The sequence below is a fragment of the Zingiber officinale genome, chromosome 7B (assembly GCF_018446385.1).
Source record: "Zingiber officinale cultivar Zhangliang chromosome 7B, Zo_v1.1, whole genome shotgun sequence".
Taxonomy (NCBI): domain Eukaryota; kingdom Viridiplantae; phylum Streptophyta; class Magnoliopsida; order Zingiberales; family Zingiberaceae; genus Zingiber; species Zingiber officinale.
In genome coordinates, this window is record NC_055999.1 from 3,988,768 (window position 1) to 4,009,066 (window position 20,299).

A 20,299-nucleotide genomic window follows, 5' to 3' on the forward strand; every position below is an offset into this window, starting at 1 on the left:
AAAAGCATGTCTCGTTTTGTTACCTTGGCGTCGCTCGTTCCTTCGTGCAGTTCTATCAATTTATCCCATAGCTCTTTAGCGTTTTTGTGTGGACCGACTCTGTTTAGTTCTTCTCTTGTCAATCCGCACTGTAGAGTGTTGATCGCTTTATTTTCTGTTGATGCCTTTTTCTTCAAGTCTGCTGTCCTGTCTTCAGGATCCAGTAGATTCCCGGAGTTGTCCACTGGAATTTTGTAGGGTCTCGTAATGCTCATCCACTGGTCGAAGTCTGTTTTGAGGTAGACCTCCATCCGCTTTTTCCATTATGGAAAATCATCCCCGTTGAAGAGTGGAGGTCGTACTGTGCTGAATCCTTCTGTCTGAGACATTTTAGTCCTGCCCACAGACGAAAGAAAAAGAAACAAAAAAAAATCCCAAGACTTGGTCTTGGATTAGTAGTGCGGGAAGAGAGAGATAAGTAGTAGAAAAAAAATCTAGATTTATGTTGCACCAATTTAGATTAATAAAAATATTAAAGTAATGATGCACCAGTTTTAGAATTAAGCGTCGAACTGAAAACAAAAAAAGAAAAAAAATTTCACCCCCAGTCTGATTGGTGGTTGCACCAAATCAGAGCGGTACCTGCTCTGATACCACTTGTAGGACCGTTAGATTCGATAGAGGGGGGGTGAATATTGATTCGAAAAGACGAGTAAAAACACGCAGCGGAAAAGTAAATGAACACAGTTGTTTTTTACTTCGTTCGGAGCTTGTGACGACTCCTACTCGAAGGCCCGTGGTCCTTGACCACTTTCGTTGGGCAATCACTAGCAATTCGAATATAATTACAAAATGAGTACAGGAAATGCTAATGAAACAAAGTAATATCGACAAAGAAATTAATTAAAAACCTAAGGAGCACTTTTGTCGGAGCTTTGTCAGCGTCGCAGGAACGTAGAGCAGCAGGACCAGCAGTAGAAGAGTTCTCAGATTGATGATTGATTCTGAAGCTCCTACCTGGGGCTTCTTTTATATGTTGCTCCGGGCGCCTGGATTCCTTCCGGGCGCCTGGAATGTGACGTAGCTACTCAAACCGTGATGCTCCACGTGGCGACGACTCGGCTGGATATAATTTGCCTTCCGGGCGCCCGGACCACCTTGTTCCAGAAAACTCCCTTTTCCTGCAAAATAAAGTTAGTCCGAGGTAATATATAACTTGCAACATAGATTATTAGCACATTTTATAATAGTATGAATTATCACAAGTTAGTATGACTTAGATTCCGTCTTTCCGAGACCGGAATCTAGTCACGATCTCGACTTAGATATCCGAAATGGATCTAAGCCGGATCGACGCCTAATGTTCCCTTCCCGGGAATGCGTCCTCGCAGTCACTCCCCTCCAGTGACTTACCTCACTCACCTGCCAGACGTCCGGTCAGCCCGTAGACCCGTCTGGACTTCTCGCCAAGCGTCCGGTCAGCCCGTCGACCCGCTTGGACTTCTCGCCAAGCGTCCGGTCAGCCCGTCGACCCGCTTGGACTTCTCGCCAGCTATCCGGTCAGCCCGTCGACCTAGCTGGACTTCGTGCCAGACATCCGGTCAGTCCGTCGACCTGTCTGGACTTCTCCTGCACACTCGATCAAAGTGTCAGACAACAACAAAACTAACTTAACCTATTTGTCATTCATCAAAACCTGGGTTAAATCGTTAGTGCTAACCGCACCAACAACATGAAGGAACCTCAGAGGCGAAACTCGCAGGACGGGATCTGGCCAGAAACCAAATCAGCAACATCAAACTAGAAGAAGGCGAAACTGTTGCACACCTTCACTCGAGGATCAAGGAGCTCATCACTGGGCTCACAAATCTCGGAGAAAAGGTAAGTGACTAAGATTCACTAAGGTACGCTCTTAATGCATTCCTAAGAAATACTAAATGAGCATCATTAGTAAATGCTTATTATATCTAAGGAGCTAGATTCAACTACTTTAAAAGAATTATTTTCAACTTTTGAAGTCCATGAAATGAGATGTACAGGTCCGAAAAAGGAGCATAACATTGCCCTAAAAGCAAAGATGGACGGACAAGATTCAGAATTTTCTCTCGATGATAGGGAAACAACACTAATGATAGGTAAATTTAAAAAATTATTTAAAACTAAAAGATTTAATCAAGTGCAGGGTAGAAAAAAAATGATAAGATGCTACCACTGCAATGAAGAAAGACATGTGAAAAATAATTGCCCTAAATTGAAAGACAAGGGCAAGAACAAGAAACCGACCCAAGCAAACAAGCACAAGAATATGAAGGCGACCTGGGACGAAACGTCGTCCGAATAAAAAATTGAAGCCATCGTCGGACTTGCGCTAGTGACAAGTCACCAAGAAGAAGGAGACAAAGCAAGCTCCTCCGAAATGAGCATCGAAAGCATCGATGAAGGAGGAGCGACATCGGAAGAAAGCAGTACTTCAGGGGGAGCTTCAGATCACGGAATTGATAAGGTAAGTCAGGTACGGTTTCTTTCTCCTGACAAGTTATTTTAGTTTGTTAAATTATTAACAAAGAATTATTGTAAATTAGAAAAAGAAATTAAAGACTTAAAGTAAACTCTAGCTAAATCTTGTCGATTAGAAGACTATGATAAAATAAAAAATGAAAATGAAAGTTGAAAAATGTAATAAAAAATTTAAAAAATCATGCATGCTCAAATATTCAATGTATTAAAAAATATAGTGGATTGAATTGGTACCTTAAATAAAATAAGGGCAAAATTAGAAAAATTTCAAAGAAATACGTACCTAAGAAATTTTTAATTAACCCAATAGGAAGGAATCTATATTGGATTCCAAAATCATATTTGGATTGAATATTTTTAAATTATAGCTTTCAGAGTAAATTAAATATTAAATTTCTTTAAGAGGTTTTGTCTAGAAAGTGGTTGTTATTCCAATATCCAAGAAGGCATAGTACCTCGCCACAGTCTGGAAGCCAATTATTGAAATAAGTATTTAATTGACTAACTATTGAGTATTTAGAAGTTATAAAAATACCTTAATTTTCTGTTAAAATTAATTAAATATTTTAATTAATTCTTATCTTTTTAAAACAAGTTAGAATTTTAGAAAGGATTAAAAAATTTTACTTGAAAATTTTTTTATTAAAGTTTTTTAAAATTTTTATAGAAAATTTTACTTAGAAAAATTTTCTTACATGTAATTTATTTTTTACTTACAAAAATTAGAATTTTTTTTTAACCCTGACTTAACTTGGGTTTGATCACATAAAAAAGGATGAGATTATTGGTACCCCGTGGTAGTTTTGATATGATCAACCAAATCAGGTTTGGTCCTGTTGGTGTTTAACCCTGTGTCTAAGTGTGTAGGAACTTAGGAGCATAGGAAGTCGAGCAGAAGACGCAGCTAGCAAGAAGGACGGCACAGGATAGAGTCGACGGGCTCGGTGCATCCGAGGGACGAGGTGCTGCAGAAAAGTACATCGACGAACGAGAAGGACGCACGCGGTGGGCCGAGGGACAAGAAGCCGGGAGGAAGTCTGCACGAGGGGAAGGCCGAAAATTGGATTCAGGTGAGCCCTATTTCGGTTGGTCGACTTCACCCAGGCGATCGGAGCAGCAAGAGAGCAAAAGAAGGCTGAAATTGCTGCTAGAGGCACCTTCAAAGGGAGTTGAAGGCACCTCCGTGCGCCTCCGCGTGCCTCCACACCTTCACTGTAGAAGGTGCCTTCCATGGCTGGAAGAAGCCTTCGATGAACAGTACGAAGGCGCCTTCCAGCCCTATGGAAGGCACCTTCGACCAGACTAATTTTAGCCATTGCCAAAGGATAAAGCTTTATCCTTTGGCGCCTCGCTGGAGGCGCGTTCAAGCCACGGATAAGATTTTCTAAGGGCTATAAAAAGACCCCTGGACCTAGGAAAAAAATAACAACTTCTGTATTCATTTCCTAACTACTTTCTGAGCTTCCAACGAGTGTAAGAGGCTTCTCCGTCTTCAAAGAAGGAGATCTTTAGTGCGTTTACTTGCCTTGGATTAACAACTTCCCTGGTTGTAACCAAGTAACTCTTTTAGCCTCGTTTTTTTAGTTGTTCATTTTTTTTTATCTAAGTTAAAAGTCGAGGAAGGTTTTTCTTAACAACAATTCGCCTCCCCTCCTTCCGACCTACCTAGGCCAACAATAACAACCTCACTCCTTTTCAGGAGTCGAGCATATGCCATATCGCTCGTGCATGGCTGGGCGAGCGCCTGTAATGCCTCTAAACAGACTTTCTCTAGGCAACGGGCGGTGCCTCCTTGCAGTAGTCTGTGTGCATTGCATAAGTAGGCTTCTCTTCTTTTTTTTTTTTAAATGACCCAAAGCCCAGTTAAATAAGCCCATAACTAATTTCAGCCCATAAGTAATATTTTTTTTAAAAAAAAAAAACCTAGTTTTGCATGACGATACATATTCTCAATTCTGTATTATCAATTTTGAAAATTAAAGCTTCTTCGCCCTGTTCTTGTCTACTGATTGAAGATTGAAGCTTCCTGGACCTGTAATTGTCTGTCGATTGAAGGTTCCTCGACCAAGTTATGTGTTCTTGTTTGCCTATTATGTGTTCTATTTTCTTTGATCGTGTCTGCGCATATAGCCATAAACTGATTTTGTGTGTTCTTGTCTGCCGATTGAAGGTTCCTGGACCAGGTAGTGTGTTCTTGTCTGTGTTCTGTTTTCTTTGATCTTGTCTACACATAAAGCCATAAACCGATTTTGTGTGTTGTTGTCTTCCAATTGTAGATTCTTGGACATGTTCTTGTCTCCAGATATCTAATTATGAGTTCTCATCATCAATCAGAAAACACACAAACAGATGGTGATAATAAGAGAGACCCCGGTTGGAAGCATTATTATTTGAAAAACCCAAATGATTCTAATAGTGTGATGTGTAGGTATTGTGGCTTCATGTCCAATGGAGGAATTTTTCGAGCCAAACAACATATTGGTGGAAATTCAAAAAATGTTAGAAAATGCAAAGAATGTCCACAAAGTGTTTGTGATGAGTTGTTGAACTATATGAATGAAAAGAAGAAACAAACATTGAGAGCTTGTGGTGGATTGAAGCAAGATTTTTACTTTCTTGATATCGATGAAGATGAAGACGATGAAGAAGATGCATAATCAAGTTCTAAAGAGAGCAAAAAGAGAAGTTTGACTTCCATACACGAGACTGGAAGTGGAAGTGGAAGTGGTAGTGTTAAAGGGTCAATGGACCTCTTTATCACGAAGAAGAAAACCAAAGGGGGGGTAATTGAGGTAAACAAACATAAATGATGCTTGTGACAAAGAGCTTAGAGATCGAACAGTTCAAAAGATAGCTCGTTTCATGTATCAAGCTGTGATTTCTTTCAATGCTGCCCATTTAGATAGCTTCAAGAAAATGATTGAAGGCATAGGTCAGTATGGGCTGAATTTGAAACCACAAAGTTATCATGAATTGAGGGTACCCCTTTTACAGAAATAAATTGGCAACACAAATGAGTTGTTGAAAGAAAACAGAGATGAATGTGAGAAATATGGTTGCTCAATTATGTCGGACTGATAGGAAATATAGAACATAAATCAACTTTTTGGTTAATTCACCCAAAGGAACAATGTTCTTGGAATCTGTGGATGTATCCTCCCATGTCAAGACTAGAACCCTATTATATGAGTTGCTTGATAGATTTGTAGAACATGTGGGAGAGAAAAATGTTGTGCAAGTGATTACAGACAATGGAAGCAATTATGTTTTAGCTGGTATGTGAAGTGTTGAAATTTTACTTCCTTGGATATTATATTACATAATTTGAATGAACTTGATTGGTGATATTTGTTCACTCTTTTTTTTGTAGGTAAGCTTCTACAAGCAAAAAGATCGAATTTGTTTTGGACTCGATGTGCCGCTCATTGCATTGATTTGATGCTAGAGGATATTGGCAAAATTGAGGTGGCTTGGAAGACTATTTCTAGAGCAATTGCTCTTGTTGGTTTCATTTACAATCATGGAGGTGTTTTGCACATCATAAGAGAATTTACTAGAAACAAAGAGCTGGCAAGACATGGAGTCACCCGTTTTGCTACTACATTTCTCTCTTTGCAAAGCCTCCACAAACGACAAAAGGTTTTGAAGAGAATGTTCTTATCAACACAATGGATAGAAAGTAAATGGTCAAATGATATAAAGGGTAAGAAGACAAATGATACTGTTTTCACACCTCCATTTTGGAATAATGTGACATACACACTTACAAGTGATGTGCCCTCTAGTGATGGTTCTTCGCATTGTCGACAATGAAACAAGGTCATCGATGGGTTATATTTATGAAGCTATGGCTAGAGCAAAAGAAATAATTCTTAAGTCCTTTGATAACAACAGAGAGAAATGTAAAAAAGTGTTAGAATTTATTGATACTAGATGGGATAATCAGATTCATTATCCTTTGCACGCGACAGGATACTACTTAAACCCATATTTTTACTATCACAATCCGAAAGTTGAGATGGATATAGAAGTCACAAATGGGTTGTTTGAATGCATACAAAGATTGATTCCAAGCCATGAAGTGAATGATAAGATTATTATGGAGGAGTTACTGGTATATAAGAAATCGGAGTCATTGTTCGACAATGAATTTACCATTAGAGAAAGGAATAATAAAGACCAACCAATGGCACCCGGTATGTGTTTTTTTCCCAAGAAGTTAAATAGTTAAATATCAAATGAGATACAATCTTTTTCAGTCGATTGGTGGGAAATGTTTGGCAATGGTACTCCGAATTTGAAAGAATTTGCTATCAAAGTTCTTAGCCTCACATGTAGTGCTTCGGGGTGTGAAAGGAATTGGAGCATATTTGAGCATGTGAGTAAATGTTATTACTGTATTACATGACTTCTTTCACTTTTCTTCTCAATTTATAGTTTATGCCTTTATGATGGTTTCGTGTCACAGATACATTCAAAGAAAAGGAATAAACTCGATCACAAGAAACTAAGAGATTTGGTGTATGTGAAGTACGGTCAAACACTCAAGGCTTGTGCAGCTAAGAAGGATAAAAGAGATCCTATAGTTTTGACGGATATTGATGATGTTGGGGTTGTAAGGTTGCAAACATAGTCCCACATTGAAAACAGATGGAAAAGATCATGAGTTTATAAGAGAAAAAATATATCCATTGACATAAGACCTTTTGGGTAGAGTTCAAGAGCAAAATCTTAAGGGCTTAGGCCCAAAGTGGACAATATCATGCCATTGTGGAGATATCTAAATTATTTTTGATCTTACATCAGAGCTCGGACTGCCAGAAGGTTTAACCATCGACTGTGACTGTGCACAAGAGCTATGGTCTGATGTTTGGATCAAGAGGACCAAACACCAGGCAGGAAGTCCTAGTTGCGACTAGGCAAGGAAGTCCTAGTAGGTCGGGTAGACCGAGGGGCAGGAAGATCTGGTGGGTCAAAAATCTGACGTGGGAAGCCTGTGGTCCTTTATTTGAGGGGGGATTGTTAGAGTTGCAAGGCTGCAAAAATAATCACACATTGAAAACACATGGAAAAGATCATGGGTTTATAAGAGAAAAGATATATCCATTGACATGAGGTCCTTTGGGTAGAGCCCGAGAGCAAAATCATAAGGGTTTAGGCTCAAAGTGGATAATATCATGCAATTGTGGAGATATCTAAATTCTTTTCGATCCTACAGATGATTGTAATAATGAGTAGTGGATTGGAATGATGGAAGCTGGAGAGGAACCTGTTTTTGATGATGATGATGATACTTTGACATGGAACACTGTAGCAGAGGCTACTGGAGTAGAAGAAGAAACCAGACATATTAGACAACAACGGACCTCGAACCCTACTTATAGAGGAGCTTCAACTTCTAGATTCAAAGGTAGGGGAGGACGAAGAGGCCAGATAATGAGCCAAACTACTCATACTCTAGTAACTCTATAATCACTAGTGACGAGGGAGAGTTTGATGATGATGTGTAAAAGATGATTATTTAGACATTGATGAAAACGTGGAGGATGGTGATGTAGATGAAATAATTGAATTGGAAAGTGATTGATCTGAGTCTAGATTGTTTTGGGAAAATTAAATTGTCTAGCATAAGATTTGGATGTGTTGTTTTATCGACAATATTGAGATATTTTTATTTTTTGTTACTTGAAGTTTTATTTTTTTAAGTTTTCATATAGTTTATTATTGTTAATAGTTGATTTTTAGAAGAATATAAATATATAATATATTTTCTATGTATTATCGCCTCATGGCCAGGTGATCGCCTTTTGTCGCCTAGGCATTCGGGCGCTAGGCAATGGCTCGTCGCCTTGGCTTCGTCTAGCGCCACTACAAGAAAAAAGTTGATATACAACGCTTTAAAAGCGTTGTCTATGTGCCTGAAAAAGCGTTGTTAAAAGCACTGTTGTTAAAAGTCTGCTCAACGACAACACTTTAAAAGCGTTGTCATTTGTAGCAATGACAACGCTTTTGCAACGTTTTAAAAGCGTTGTTGTTTTTTTTTTCAAAAACAACATTATTACAACGCTTTAAAAGCGTTGTTGTTTTTTGCAAACAACAATACTTTTACAACGTTTTAAAAACGTTGTCTTTTTAAAATAAACAAAAATCTATTTACAAAATTATTATTTTTATATTTAAAAAATGATTATTTTTCTTTTACCACAATAGTAAATTCGAATGTTTACAAAAACTATAATATTTACAAAAAAAATTCTATTTACACAATCACAGCCTACATAAGATTATGAACTCCTCTACCCAACAACAAAGCTCCCAAGTTAGTATATGCGACAACTAAGGCCCTTAGAGCATCCTTACAAGGCTTAATTACAGACTTTTGCATTCTTTCAAACACGTTGACAGCTTCCAAGAACTCACCATTCTGAATAAGGCCCCACATCATGATGCTCCATATGGTGTTGCTCTTCACTTGGCATTCATCATGCAACATGACTGCTGATTTCAATTCACCACATTTAGTATAGAAATCAACGAGAGTGGCACGTAGAACTGAGTCAATCTGTCAAGTTTTGATGGCATTGCAATGTACCTCTCTTCCACTAGGGAGATGCTCACACTTGGCGAATGCAGAGATGGGCAAAGTTAGAGTCTCATTGCTAGGAGCCACCTCTAGTCTCATCTTCCTATAGCACTTGACTACTCTGGAAACATCTCCTATGAAAGAGTAGGATGATAGGAGGATATTCCAAGAGGCAATGCTCCTGTTTTGAATGATGGCAAACTTCATGACCTCTTCGAAGCAAGCCAATCTACTGAACATGCTCAAAATTGAATTTTGAAGCAACTCATGACTTTGGAGGCCTGCCTTGTTCGCAAATGCTTGTAGTTGGCACCCTGCGACCTTGTCTTCGGAACCATAGCATGCTCGAAGCAAGACCGCCATTGTGACTTGATTCACCTCAAGACCCTCCGCTCGCATTTGGCAGAACAAGTGGAAGGCCTCGGGAGAGTCTCCCGCGCTAACATAGCTGGATAACAAGGACGTCCAAGTTACCACATCCCTAAGAGGCATTTCTTCGAACAGCCGGCGGGCCAAGGGGACTCGACCATTCCTAGCGTACACCTCCATCATGGTGTTGCACAAATAGACATCACATGCGAGGCCAATCCTGATAGCGAGGGAATGGAAGGTTTCTCAGAGCTTAATCTGATTCTCCGAGGCACAGTTGAGGAGGGGAAGCGTGTAATGGTTGAGGTTGGCGTCGCCTTAATGGCGCATGGCGGAGAAGAGGGAGGAAGCGGTGCGAAAGTCGCCGACATCGAAAGCGTTGATTACAAGCGCGTGTTATCCTATCTTCAACAATCACAGCCTACATAAGATAATTTCACGTTAAAAAACGAGCAACTACCAACAATCCTTTAGAAATCACACAGAACATATTTAACCATTCAGGGCGATCTGATCATCTTTAGCGCTCAACTTCCAAACGAAAGCAAGAGTGAGATTGAGGGGAAAATGTCAAAAAAATTCGAACATCTGCGAAAAACTACAACACCAAATCAGAGTTTAGATCTTTCCTCAAGTTATAGATCAATAATTCAATCACTGCGATCATCCCCTCTCCTTGAACGACGATATTTGTTAAAAGTGTTACCTGGGTAGCCAACTTAGCATCTCCAAAGAGGATGACCTCTTCGCCAAATCAGAGGCAGAGGTCATCGAAGAGGCTGAAGACCTCGCTGCTGGGCTGGTGGATGGAGGAGACAATGGTCTTGTTGTTGTCCACCACGATGTGCTTCAGCGTCTCCACCACGAAGAAGGCGGCTGCGTTGTCGAGCCCGGTGGTGGGCTCGTCGAGGAAGAGGAGTCACGGCTGCGTCAGGATCTCCAGTGCGATGCTCAGTCTCTTCTTCTCCCCGCCGTTGATCCCCCTCATGTGCTAGTTCCCGATCAACCGGTCTGCGCACTCCTGCAGCTCCATCTCAAGGATCGTCACCTCCACCACCTTCACCACTACTGCCATCTCTGCCTCCCTCTTGCCTGCAGTCGGAAGTCGCAGGTGGGCCAAGTAGGTGATGGTTTCCCTCACGGTGAGTGCCCCTAGGAACACGTTCTCTTGCCTATATGCCGGGAAGGAAATGTCACTTGGCTTCATTTGGCAAAGAGGAGTTAGGAGGGGAGGTTCATGGAAGAGTTCGCCGGAGAGGGTGTGAGATGAGGTTTGTGTGAGAGGGGTTCTGGAGGAGATCGAAGACGCATGAGGGGGGGTGTATTCGGGAGATAAGTGGGTGCCGAGTGAAATCTAGGGTTTTTCTACTTCTTATCCAACGGTTCATATCATCCCAAATTTAGATGAGAACTTGACAATAGACAACGCTTTTTAAAAATTGTTGTCATAGACACTAAAAAATTACTAATAGACAACGCTTTTCAAAAAGCGTTGTCTTTGACCTATAAAAATCAGTAATAGACAACAGTTTTTAAAAAAGCGTTGTTTATTAGTAAGAAAATAAAGAGATAGACAACGCTTTTCACTAAAAGCGTTGTAAAAAAAAAAGACAACGCTTTTTAAAAAAAACGTTGTCTTTCAAGTGTTGTTAAATCCCAATTTTCTTGTAGTGCGCCTTGACAACTATGGTCGAGATCCTTTTTAGTTGTGATAACAACCTTACTCCTTTTCAGGAGTTGAGCACATGCCATATCGTTCGTGTTCTTTTGAGGGCTCAAACTCCCCAGACTAGGACATAGTCGGAGTCAAGATCCTTTTTTGCTACAGTAGCAACCTCACTCCTTTTTAGGAGTCGAGCATATGTCGTATCACCCATATTCTTTTCAGGGCCCAAACTCCCTCGACACGGACATAGTCGGAGTCGAGATCATTTTCGGTTGCAATAGCAATCTCACTCCTTTTCAGGAGTCGAGTATATGTCATATTGCTCGTGTCATTTTCATGCCCAAACTTCCTCGACTCGGATATAGTTGGGGTCGAGATTCTTTTCAGCTACAGTAGCAACCTCACTCATTTAAAGGAGTTGAGCATAAGTTATATCCCCTGTGTCATTTTTAGGACCCAAACTTTCCCGACTCAGACATACTAAGGGTTGAGATCCTTTTCAGTTGTGGTAGCAACCTCACTCATTTTCAGTAGTCGAGCGTATGTCGTATCGCCCGTGCCCAAACTCACTTGACTCGGATATAGTCGGAGTCGAGATTTGTTTCGGCTGCGGTAACTGTTAGGACCAAAAGTAGCTAGAGGGGGGGTGAATAGCTCGTCGCTTTCGCTCGTTGCTCGGCGTTGCTTGTTTCTTCAAGGATGTGCAGCGGAAATACAAAGAAACAATCATGCAATGCTAACACGGTTGGTTTACTTGGTATCCACCTCACAAGAGGTGACTAATCCAAGGATCCACACCAACACACACACCCTCCACTAAATAAAACTCTCTTTTATGGTAACTACCAAGGGCGGAGAAGCCCTACACAACTCAATACAAGAAGAGAGGGAAAGGATACAAGAAATACAAGCTTACAAGCTTACAATGAGTATAAACCCTAACCCTAGCTTCTCTTCTTGGCTTTGATCCGCCTCTTGACTTGGAGAACTTCCAAGATCCTTCAAGAACTGGCGATCTGAGCTTTGTGAATGCTGTGGAGGAGATGGCGAGAGATCTGGAGTGAATCGGTGAAGAGATGCCGAAGGAATCGTGCGCCTGCGGCCTTTATCGACGCTAACGGTCGGATCCCGATCGATTCAAATGTTCCCAATCGATCGGGGAGGCTTTGGATCGATCCACGGATTGATCCAGAGTGCCTCTGTGCTCTGGAGTAACGTCTGGATCGATCCACGGATCGATCCAGTGCTTATCGCGCGAAGCAGCATCGTCCCGATCGATTCACTGATCGATTGGGACATCTGGATCAATCCACGGATCGATCCAGAGGCTCTCTGTTCGCTAGAAAAGGCCTGGATCGATCCACTGATCGATCCAGCTCCTGGATCGATCCACTGATCGATCCAACACTTGGTTTTTGCCCAAAACCAAGTTCCAAGCCTCTCAAACCAACATCCGGTCAACCTTGACCTGTTGGTAAATCATGCCTAGCATCTGGTCACTCCTTTGACCTGCTAGGACTTCCCACCAAGTGTCTGGTCAATCCCTTTGACCCACTTGGACTTTTACCAGATGTCCGGTCAATCCCTTTGACCTATCCGTATTTCCTCGTGCCAAGTATCCAGTCAATCCTTTGACCTACTTGGACTTCCCAACACCAGATGTCCGATCGTCCTTGATCCATCTGGATTTTCCCTTGCCTGGCTTCACTCACCAGGACTTTCACCTAGCTTCACTCACTAGGGTTTTCCAATCTGCCTGGCTTCACTCACCAGGACTTCCATTCTACCTAACATCCGAGTTAGGACTTCCCAGTCAAGTATCCGGTCAACCTTGACCTACTTGACTCTTCTTCAATCAATTTCTTATTGTCAAACATCTAAACTCAAACCAAGACTCAGCTTGGTCAACCAGGTCAACCTTGACCTGAGGGATGTTGCACCAACAGTAACAACCTCACTCCTTTTTAGGAGTCGAGTATATGCTGTATCGCCCGTGTCCTTTTAGGACCCAAACTCCACCGACTCGGACATAGTCGACGTTAAGATCCTTTTTGGCTGCGATAGCAACCTCATTCCTCTTCAGGAGTCGAGCATATGTCGTATCATTTGTGTCCTTTTCAAGTCCCAAACTCTCTCGACTCAGACATAATTGGGATTGAGATCCAGTTTAGTTATGGCAGCAACCTCACTCCTTTTCAGGAGTCAAGCATATGTCATATCGCCCGTGTCCTTTCATTGCCTAAACTCCCTTGACGTGGATATAGTTAAGGTTGAGATCCTTTTTGGTTGTGGTAGCAACCTCACTCCTTTTCAGAAGTTAAACATATGTCATATTGCCCGTGTCCTTTCAGAACCCAAACTCCTTCGACTCGGACATAGTCGGGGTCGAGATCCTTTTTGGCTACGGTAGCAACCTCACTCCTCTTCAAGAGTCGAGCATATGTCTTATCGTCTGTGTCCTTTTTAAGGCTCAAACTCCCCCGACTCAAACATAGTCGAGGTCGAGATCCTTTTCGACTACCGTAGCAACTTGACTCCTCTTCTGGAGTCAAGTATATGTCGTATCTCCTATGTCTTTTTCAAGGTCCAAACTTTCCCAACTCTGACATATTCGGGATTGAGATCCTTTTTTACTACGATAGCAACCTCACCCCTTTCAGGAGTCAAGCATATGTCATATCATTTTTGTCATTTTCAGGGTCCAAACTCTCTCGACTTGGACATACTCGGGGTTGAGATCTTTTTTGGCTACGTAGCAACCTTGCTCCTTTTCAGGAGTTGAGCATATGCCGTATCACTTGTGTCATTTTTTAGGATCCAAACTTCTCTGACTGGGACATAGTAGGAGTCAAGATCTTTTTCGACTGCGGTAGCAACCTCACTCCTTTTCAGGAGTCGAACATATGTCGTATCGCTCGTGTCCTTTTCAAGGCCGAAACTCTCCTGATTCGAGCATAGTCGAGGTTGAGATTTTTTTCGGGAAGGACAGACTCACTTGTGCCAAAAGTTATGAAATGAGGCACTTTGAAAAGTCATTTCATTTTCATAAGAAAACATGTAAATTACATTATTGCCTAAAGTTCTTTACTCGAAAAGTTCCTTAAGATACTTGGAAAGGTTGGTTACATCTTCTTTAGGTAGGTTGTCCATTAGAGATACTAGGAAAGGTCGGCAACATCTTCCTCTGGTAGGTTGTCCATTAGCCTACCATGATCAATGGATGGAGGAGCTTGATCCACTAGTGGAAAGTTGCCCTCTTGTAGTTGCAAAAGGGTACCAGTAGCTCCGTTCCACACCATGCGGTATTGTTGGGGTTCAATCAAAGTCCCACATTGGAAATATTTGATAAAGATAATGGGGTTAAAAAGATACAAGATATCTCCATTGGCATGAGGCCTTTTAGGTAGAGCCCAAGAGCAAAGCCATGAGGGCCAAGGCTCAAAGTGGACAATATCATGTCATTGTGGAGATATGTCGACATCCTTTGGGCACAACAAATGGTATCAGAGCCATGGTACAAACCAGATACCATGTGGGGTGACCTTGAACGAAGTTGAGGGTGGGCCCGGAGTAAGTCAGGGTGACCGGATGTTCGTGGGAGGCCTGGAGTAGGTCAGGGTGATCGGATACTTGTGTGGAAGCAAGTAGGTCAGGGTGACCAGATGCTCGCAGGGAGGCCCAAAGCAAGTCAGGGTGACCGGATACCCGCGGGGAGGCTTGGAGCAGGTCAGGATGACTGGATGCTTGTGGGAGGCCTGGAGCAGGTCAAGGTGACCAGATACTCGCGGGGAGGCGAGTATGTCAGGGTGATTGGATGCTCGCAGTGAGGCTCGAAGCAGGTCAAGGTGGCCGAATGCTCGCTGGGAGGCTCAGAGTAGGTCAAGGTGACTGGGTGTGGATGCTTGCGGGGAGGCCCATAGTAGGTCAGAGTGACCAGATGCTCGCGGGGAGGCCCGAACCATGAGAGTAATTGTGGTCCTTCGTTTGAGGGGAGGATTGTTGGGGTTCAATCAAAGTCCCACATTGGAAAGATTTGATAAAGATCATGGGGTTAAAAGGATGTAAAATATCTCCATTGACATGAGGTCTTTTGGGTAGAGCCCAAGAGCAAAGCCATGATGGCCAAGGCCCAAAGTGGACAATATCATGCCATTGTGGAGATATGTGGACATCCTTTGGGCACAACAAAATGGGATGCGATCATATCATAAAACTCCTTTGAGTAAAAGAATTCTTTCTTCTTAGCAACCCATCTTGCCTCCTCCCCCGCTTGATAGCCATGCAACTTAGAAACTTGCCCCTCCAGTTGGTTCCTTACCGACTCTAAGGCTAGTTGTAACGGAATCCCGTATTGCCTCTTAAGCAATGGCTATGGCGGTTCGGGCATCCTCGACCTCCCTTAGGTGAGTGTCCGCTAAAGAGCGGGCGAAATCCACATACGTGTGACAGCCTCCACTATCTCTTGAAGCTTGCCCTCCGCTTTGGCCTTTCGAAGCGGAGGGTTTCCAACTCTTGCAAGCGTGTCTCCGCCAAAACTCGAGAAGACTCCGCGGTCCCTCTGGTGGCCTCCAATTCCACTTTCAATAAACCTAGAGTTTGTTGGTCGACTTCTAGCTCCTTTCGAAGAGTTGTTACATGAGCCTGGGACTTCTCCAACTATTCTTGTCTTCTCTTGGTGGCGTCGACTCCTTTCTGTTGGATCGAAAGGGCTGGGGGTAGGTGAATAGTGCTCGTATTTTTTTTCACAATTTTTACGTAAAACAATCGATCAGATAAACGCAGCGGAAAGAAAGAGACTGAAAACAAATAATCGCTAACAAGTTTATTTTACTTGGTTCGAAGCCTGTGACGACTCCTATTTCATGGTCCCGCGATCATCGATCACTTTCGTTGGGCAATTCATTATCAATTTGAAGTATTACACAATATATCTTAATTACAATGTAAGTGCGAATATGTAGTTATCGACAACTAAATATTTGTAGACTCGAGCTTTCGATCATCGGAGCAGCGTTTCAACGTTGTAGAGTCATTTTCGGAGCAAGAGAGAAATTCGTTCGAATTTATGTCTTTTAGCGGTTGGCCAAGGGGCTTTATATAGGCCCCCTTTGGGTGCCTAGACCACCCCCAAGCATTTGGACTAATGTCGACGTGGCTACACCTTTGTAAAATAGAGTTAGTCCAATAGATAATATATAAAGCAAAATAATACTTGACAACCTTTGTACTGTCCGGTCTTGACTTTGAGTTTCATTGAAACTCTAGGTCGGATCGACGCCTATTGTTCCCTCTACGGGGAACGCGTCCTCACCTACTCCTCTAGAGATTACCTTTTGCCAAATCGGTTCTCCAGACCGTTTAGATTTTTGCTCTACATCCGAGACTTCAGGACTTTCACATAGTGTCCTCGATCCTAGGATTTTCTGTCTGGTGTCCGCAACCTACAGGGATGTCACCTAGTATCCTTGATCCTAGGATTTTGCCTGATGCCCTCAACCTGCCAAGACTTTTTCCAATCCTACGGACCAAGATTTCATTGGCTAGTTGCAACTAGGACTTCCCACCTGCCTAATGTCCACTAGGACTTCTTTGCCTAGCCTCAACTAGGATTTTTATCTTACCTAAGATCACTTAGTATTTTCCTGCACACTTAGTTAGACTTGTTAAATCACAACACAGCTTAACTTTGAACCTGTGTCAAATATTAAAACTAGTGCTTCCAGCACCAACACTTTCTTCTTCCTCCGTCGGATGGTGGCTTGTAGAGGCGCTCATTCTGACTTGAGGCATTGAACCTCCTTTGGCAAGGGTTCCACCCGTTCCCTCATCATTTGCGCGTATGGATAGCTCTAGCTTCCTCGCCCGAGGGGATCCCTCCATGTCGCATAAAGAGCTTAGGGGGTGACTGAGGAGTGGGGAAAGGACCTCCAGTTCAAGACACCATCTAATAGGCCAAACCGCCAGATTGGAAGGTTTCACAAAAAAAAACTGGGGTTTCCACCCCTTGTGGGAGGTTGGAAGAAGTTTCAGAAGGGTGACTCCTGGTCGGGAAGAAAAAAAAGAACATCCTATCATTCATTTTCTTGAGGTAGAAGTAGTGAAAGACTTGGGAAGTTACAGGAGTATGATATAAACGGAAAAAAAATGACATCCCCAGTCAGGTGACGGAATGAATTGGGGCCAAGCTGGGAGAGCGGGATACGGGAATATGTGGACACATCCACAAAAAATGGATGGATGGAGAAGTGGATGTCAATCCTCAGATGTTCTCAGAAGAAAGTCGCGCATCCAGGAGGAGGGCGGTTAGGATGATCGTTGCTATTGGGTAAAAGCAGTTGATGATCCTCCGGAATCTTGTAAGTATCCCGAAGTCTTTCCAACAAATCACTGGTGAAACTGGACTAGATGGATTTGTACCATGGCATCGAGGAACTCCTTCGACTAGACTAAAAGGGGAGATTAGTGAGCCGAGGGTATTCTTTAGAGGCCACATGGCCAATAAAGTCAATAAATATGTCTCGGGGGGGGGGGGGGGGGGGGCAAGGCAATAAGGAAAAATCCCGACTCCTACCTACAACTCCCGACTACAACTTGTGACTCCCAACTCCCAGCTACAACTTCCGACTACCATGTGACTCCCAACTCCCATCAACTACATGGGTGAGCTGTTATGGAAGAGGAATCGTTGACCCCACTCACATTATTATCGGGGTGGTGGGAGAACGTGGACAATTATTTCGGAGTTAATGGGCAGTAATGACCATTTATTATGGAGAATGTGGTAACGTCCGAGGAAAATATAGAGGCGTGATAAGAAAGATCTATTTCTATAAAAGGGGGTTCTAAAAACCCTAATTTCAGAATGTACCGCTTCCTCTTCAAAAACTGACTTGGGCATTGGAATAACAACGTTGAGAACCTTCCTGGCCATCTCCCTAACCCATTCTTTCCCCTAGGCCACGAGGCAACTATTCTTGTGCTCTTTGCTAGTCAACATCAACAACACCTCATCGGCAAGTTGACCATTCGCAACGTAACCTGAGGCAAGATCAAGCATAAAATATAAAATACTAGTATTATGTGTACCTCTAATAGATGATAAAACATGAGAAAATGAATTGAGGAGGTTTGATCATGAGGAAGATGACCAATAGATATTACAGTTATGAGAGGTGATTGGATTAGTCAATATAATAATAAAAAAAATTAGTTTCTTTGAATATTGATATATTGAGATAGTTTTGCATAGAGCTGAATGGAAAATAATGGAAAATAAAGTTGTCCCCTCGAAGCGGTGCAATGATTAAGACATGAGGTGTTGTCACATGAGATCTTGGGTCGAAATTCGGCGTGACCGAGCATGACTTCCCTCATGTCTTGGTCATTTGCACTAATGGCTAGTAGCCATCCGTGATTTACTTCCTCCGTGTTGACCTAGGGACGAGTTGACGGAGACACTGGGGGCGAACGAATCGCCTTTTACCACATCAATGGAAAATAAAGTCATGTAATCGAGTGTAAATAGTTGAAACAAACACAATTGGAATAGTGATAATCTATTCTACTTGTCTGTTATTTAATTCAAAAGCATTAAAGCTATGTGACACATGTATTTCTTAAGAAGTTTTGAATATAGACAACTTACTAATTGGATTTTGTGGCAGGGAACTTCTGAGTGGTGAGAAAGAAGACCTCCTCCAGCTGCCCTCACACAAGGCCCTTCTAACTGATCCAGTGTTCCACCCTCTTGTAGAAAAATATGCTGCCGTATGCAATTTTAGTCTCATTGCCTATTCCATAGAATCTACTCCGTACAAACTGTTACTAACCCCGCCTCAAAATGGTTTGTTTTAGGATGAGGATGCTTTCTTTGCTGATTATGCTGAAGCACATCAGAAGCTGTCAGAACTTGGGTATGTTTAAGAGTAATTGTATAGGTACAAACAGGCATTTTGTTTAAAGGGTTTAATCTAATGTTTTTGATATTCCCCTTTCTAGATTTGCTGAATCTTGAAGGGGTGAAGCTGCCAGATCTAGCAAATCATTTTGTTGGATGTTGCTATTAGAATGATTGCTCTGCTAGGAATATGATGCTAGGTGCTTCATTTCTGTGCTTGATCTCAGAAAATGAGAGAAACTTCATTGGATCTTTTAAAATAAGAGGATTTAGTCTCCTAATATCAAGGCCAGATTTGAAAAACTGCATTAGGATTAATTCATGCACGACTTATTAGGAAATACTTTACATATTCAGCCATCAAATCATCAATCGAGGAGTATCTATCCAAACCTTGATAAATCATTTTCTTCATGAATATCATTATATTTCTTCAATCATGAATAAAAAGGTAAATCGATTATTACACTTAAAATTTAAATTGAAAAATAATCAACGACTCCGACACTTCAGACATAAAGATAATGGAATTATTGTAAACTCTAATCTCGAACTATTCATCTTCATTCATATGTTGTCTTTTTTTTCCTTTCACTCCTTGATACTACTCTCTGTGACTAATGTATTATTATGAAAATAAGAATTGTACAATCAGTCAAGCTAATTGAAACTCCAGGACAGTAAATTGTCGTTTAATTTCCAGTGCGTCGCAGTTGCCATCCATCTTCGATACTTGAATTTCTACAGAATCAATGACTTCACTCTGGATACTTCTGAAGTGAACACTGAGGGTTATAAGAACCCAACTAGTTTTATTTAAATTGATGCCTTCTTTTGTACACTGAGGGTTTAAGTTAGCTTTCAGTATATCCTCAAAGCGAAAGTTTCATAGCATTTTGTTTTCATCTCTCGAAAAGCATTATCTTTACATGCTTTTGAGTATTCATCTGACCAGGATTGTTTTTTTTCTTTTTTTTTGAATCAGTTTCTGAAACAGTTCTACACAAAAAGCTGCAGAATTCATGATCACATGAGAAACACTGCTGACCTGAAAAGGTTCTTGTCTAGTTGTAATCCAAGTTGCTCTTAGTGCATACCACTTCACGTACTCTTCACCTAAAGAGAAGAAAGTAATTCTTTTATCGACAAGTTCGTACTTTGTTCCATGTGGTTCGTAGAGCCCATAATGCAATTCGAGTACTGCGTATTCAAATCCTGTTATTATTAATTAATATTTAGCTGTCTGATATCATCTTTATGGTCCGTTTGGTTCTGGTTCCTCAAAAAA

The 20,299-nt window shown here is 41.8% G+C and overlaps 3 protein-coding genes across 3 annotated transcripts; 2 read left to right on the plus strand and 1 right to left on the minus strand.

The window, feature by feature from the left end:
• Positions 1 to 6,514: 6,514 nt before the first annotated feature.
• Positions 6,515 to 8,083, plus strand: LOC122007417. Its single transcript, XM_042563282.1, has 5 exons — positions 6,515 to 6,692; positions 6,756 to 6,874; positions 6,965 to 7,111; positions 7,735 to 7,906; positions 8,022 to 8,083. The coding sequence occupies exons 1-5, from the start codon at positions 6,515 to 6,517 to the stop codon at positions 8,081 to 8,083; spliced, it is 678 nt and encodes a 225-aa protein (XP_042419216.1).
• Positions 8,084 to 8,770: 687 nt separating this feature from the next.
• LOC122007418 (pentatricopeptide repeat-containing protein At4g01030, mitochondrial-like) lies at positions 8,771 to 9,628 on the minus strand. The gene is made up of 2 exons (XM_042563284.1): positions 9,115 to 9,628; positions 8,771 to 8,994 (listed from the first exon to the last, which is right to left on the minus strand). Exons 1-2 carry the CDS (start codon positions 9,626 to 9,628, stop codon positions 8,771 to 8,773), a joined length of 738 nt encoding a protein of 245 aa, XP_042419218.1.
• Positions 9,629 to 10,185: 557 nt separating this feature from the next.
• On the plus strand, positions 10,186 to 19,128 carry LOC122007419 (L-ascorbate peroxidase 2, cytosolic-like). Its single transcript, XM_042563285.1, has 4 exons — positions 10,186 to 10,436; positions 18,779 to 18,881; positions 18,969 to 19,027; positions 19,113 to 19,128. Exons 1-4 carry the CDS (start codon positions 10,186 to 10,188, stop codon positions 19,126 to 19,128), a joined length of 429 nt encoding a protein of 142 aa, XP_042419219.1.
• Positions 19,129 to 20,299: the final 1,171 nt, after the last annotated feature.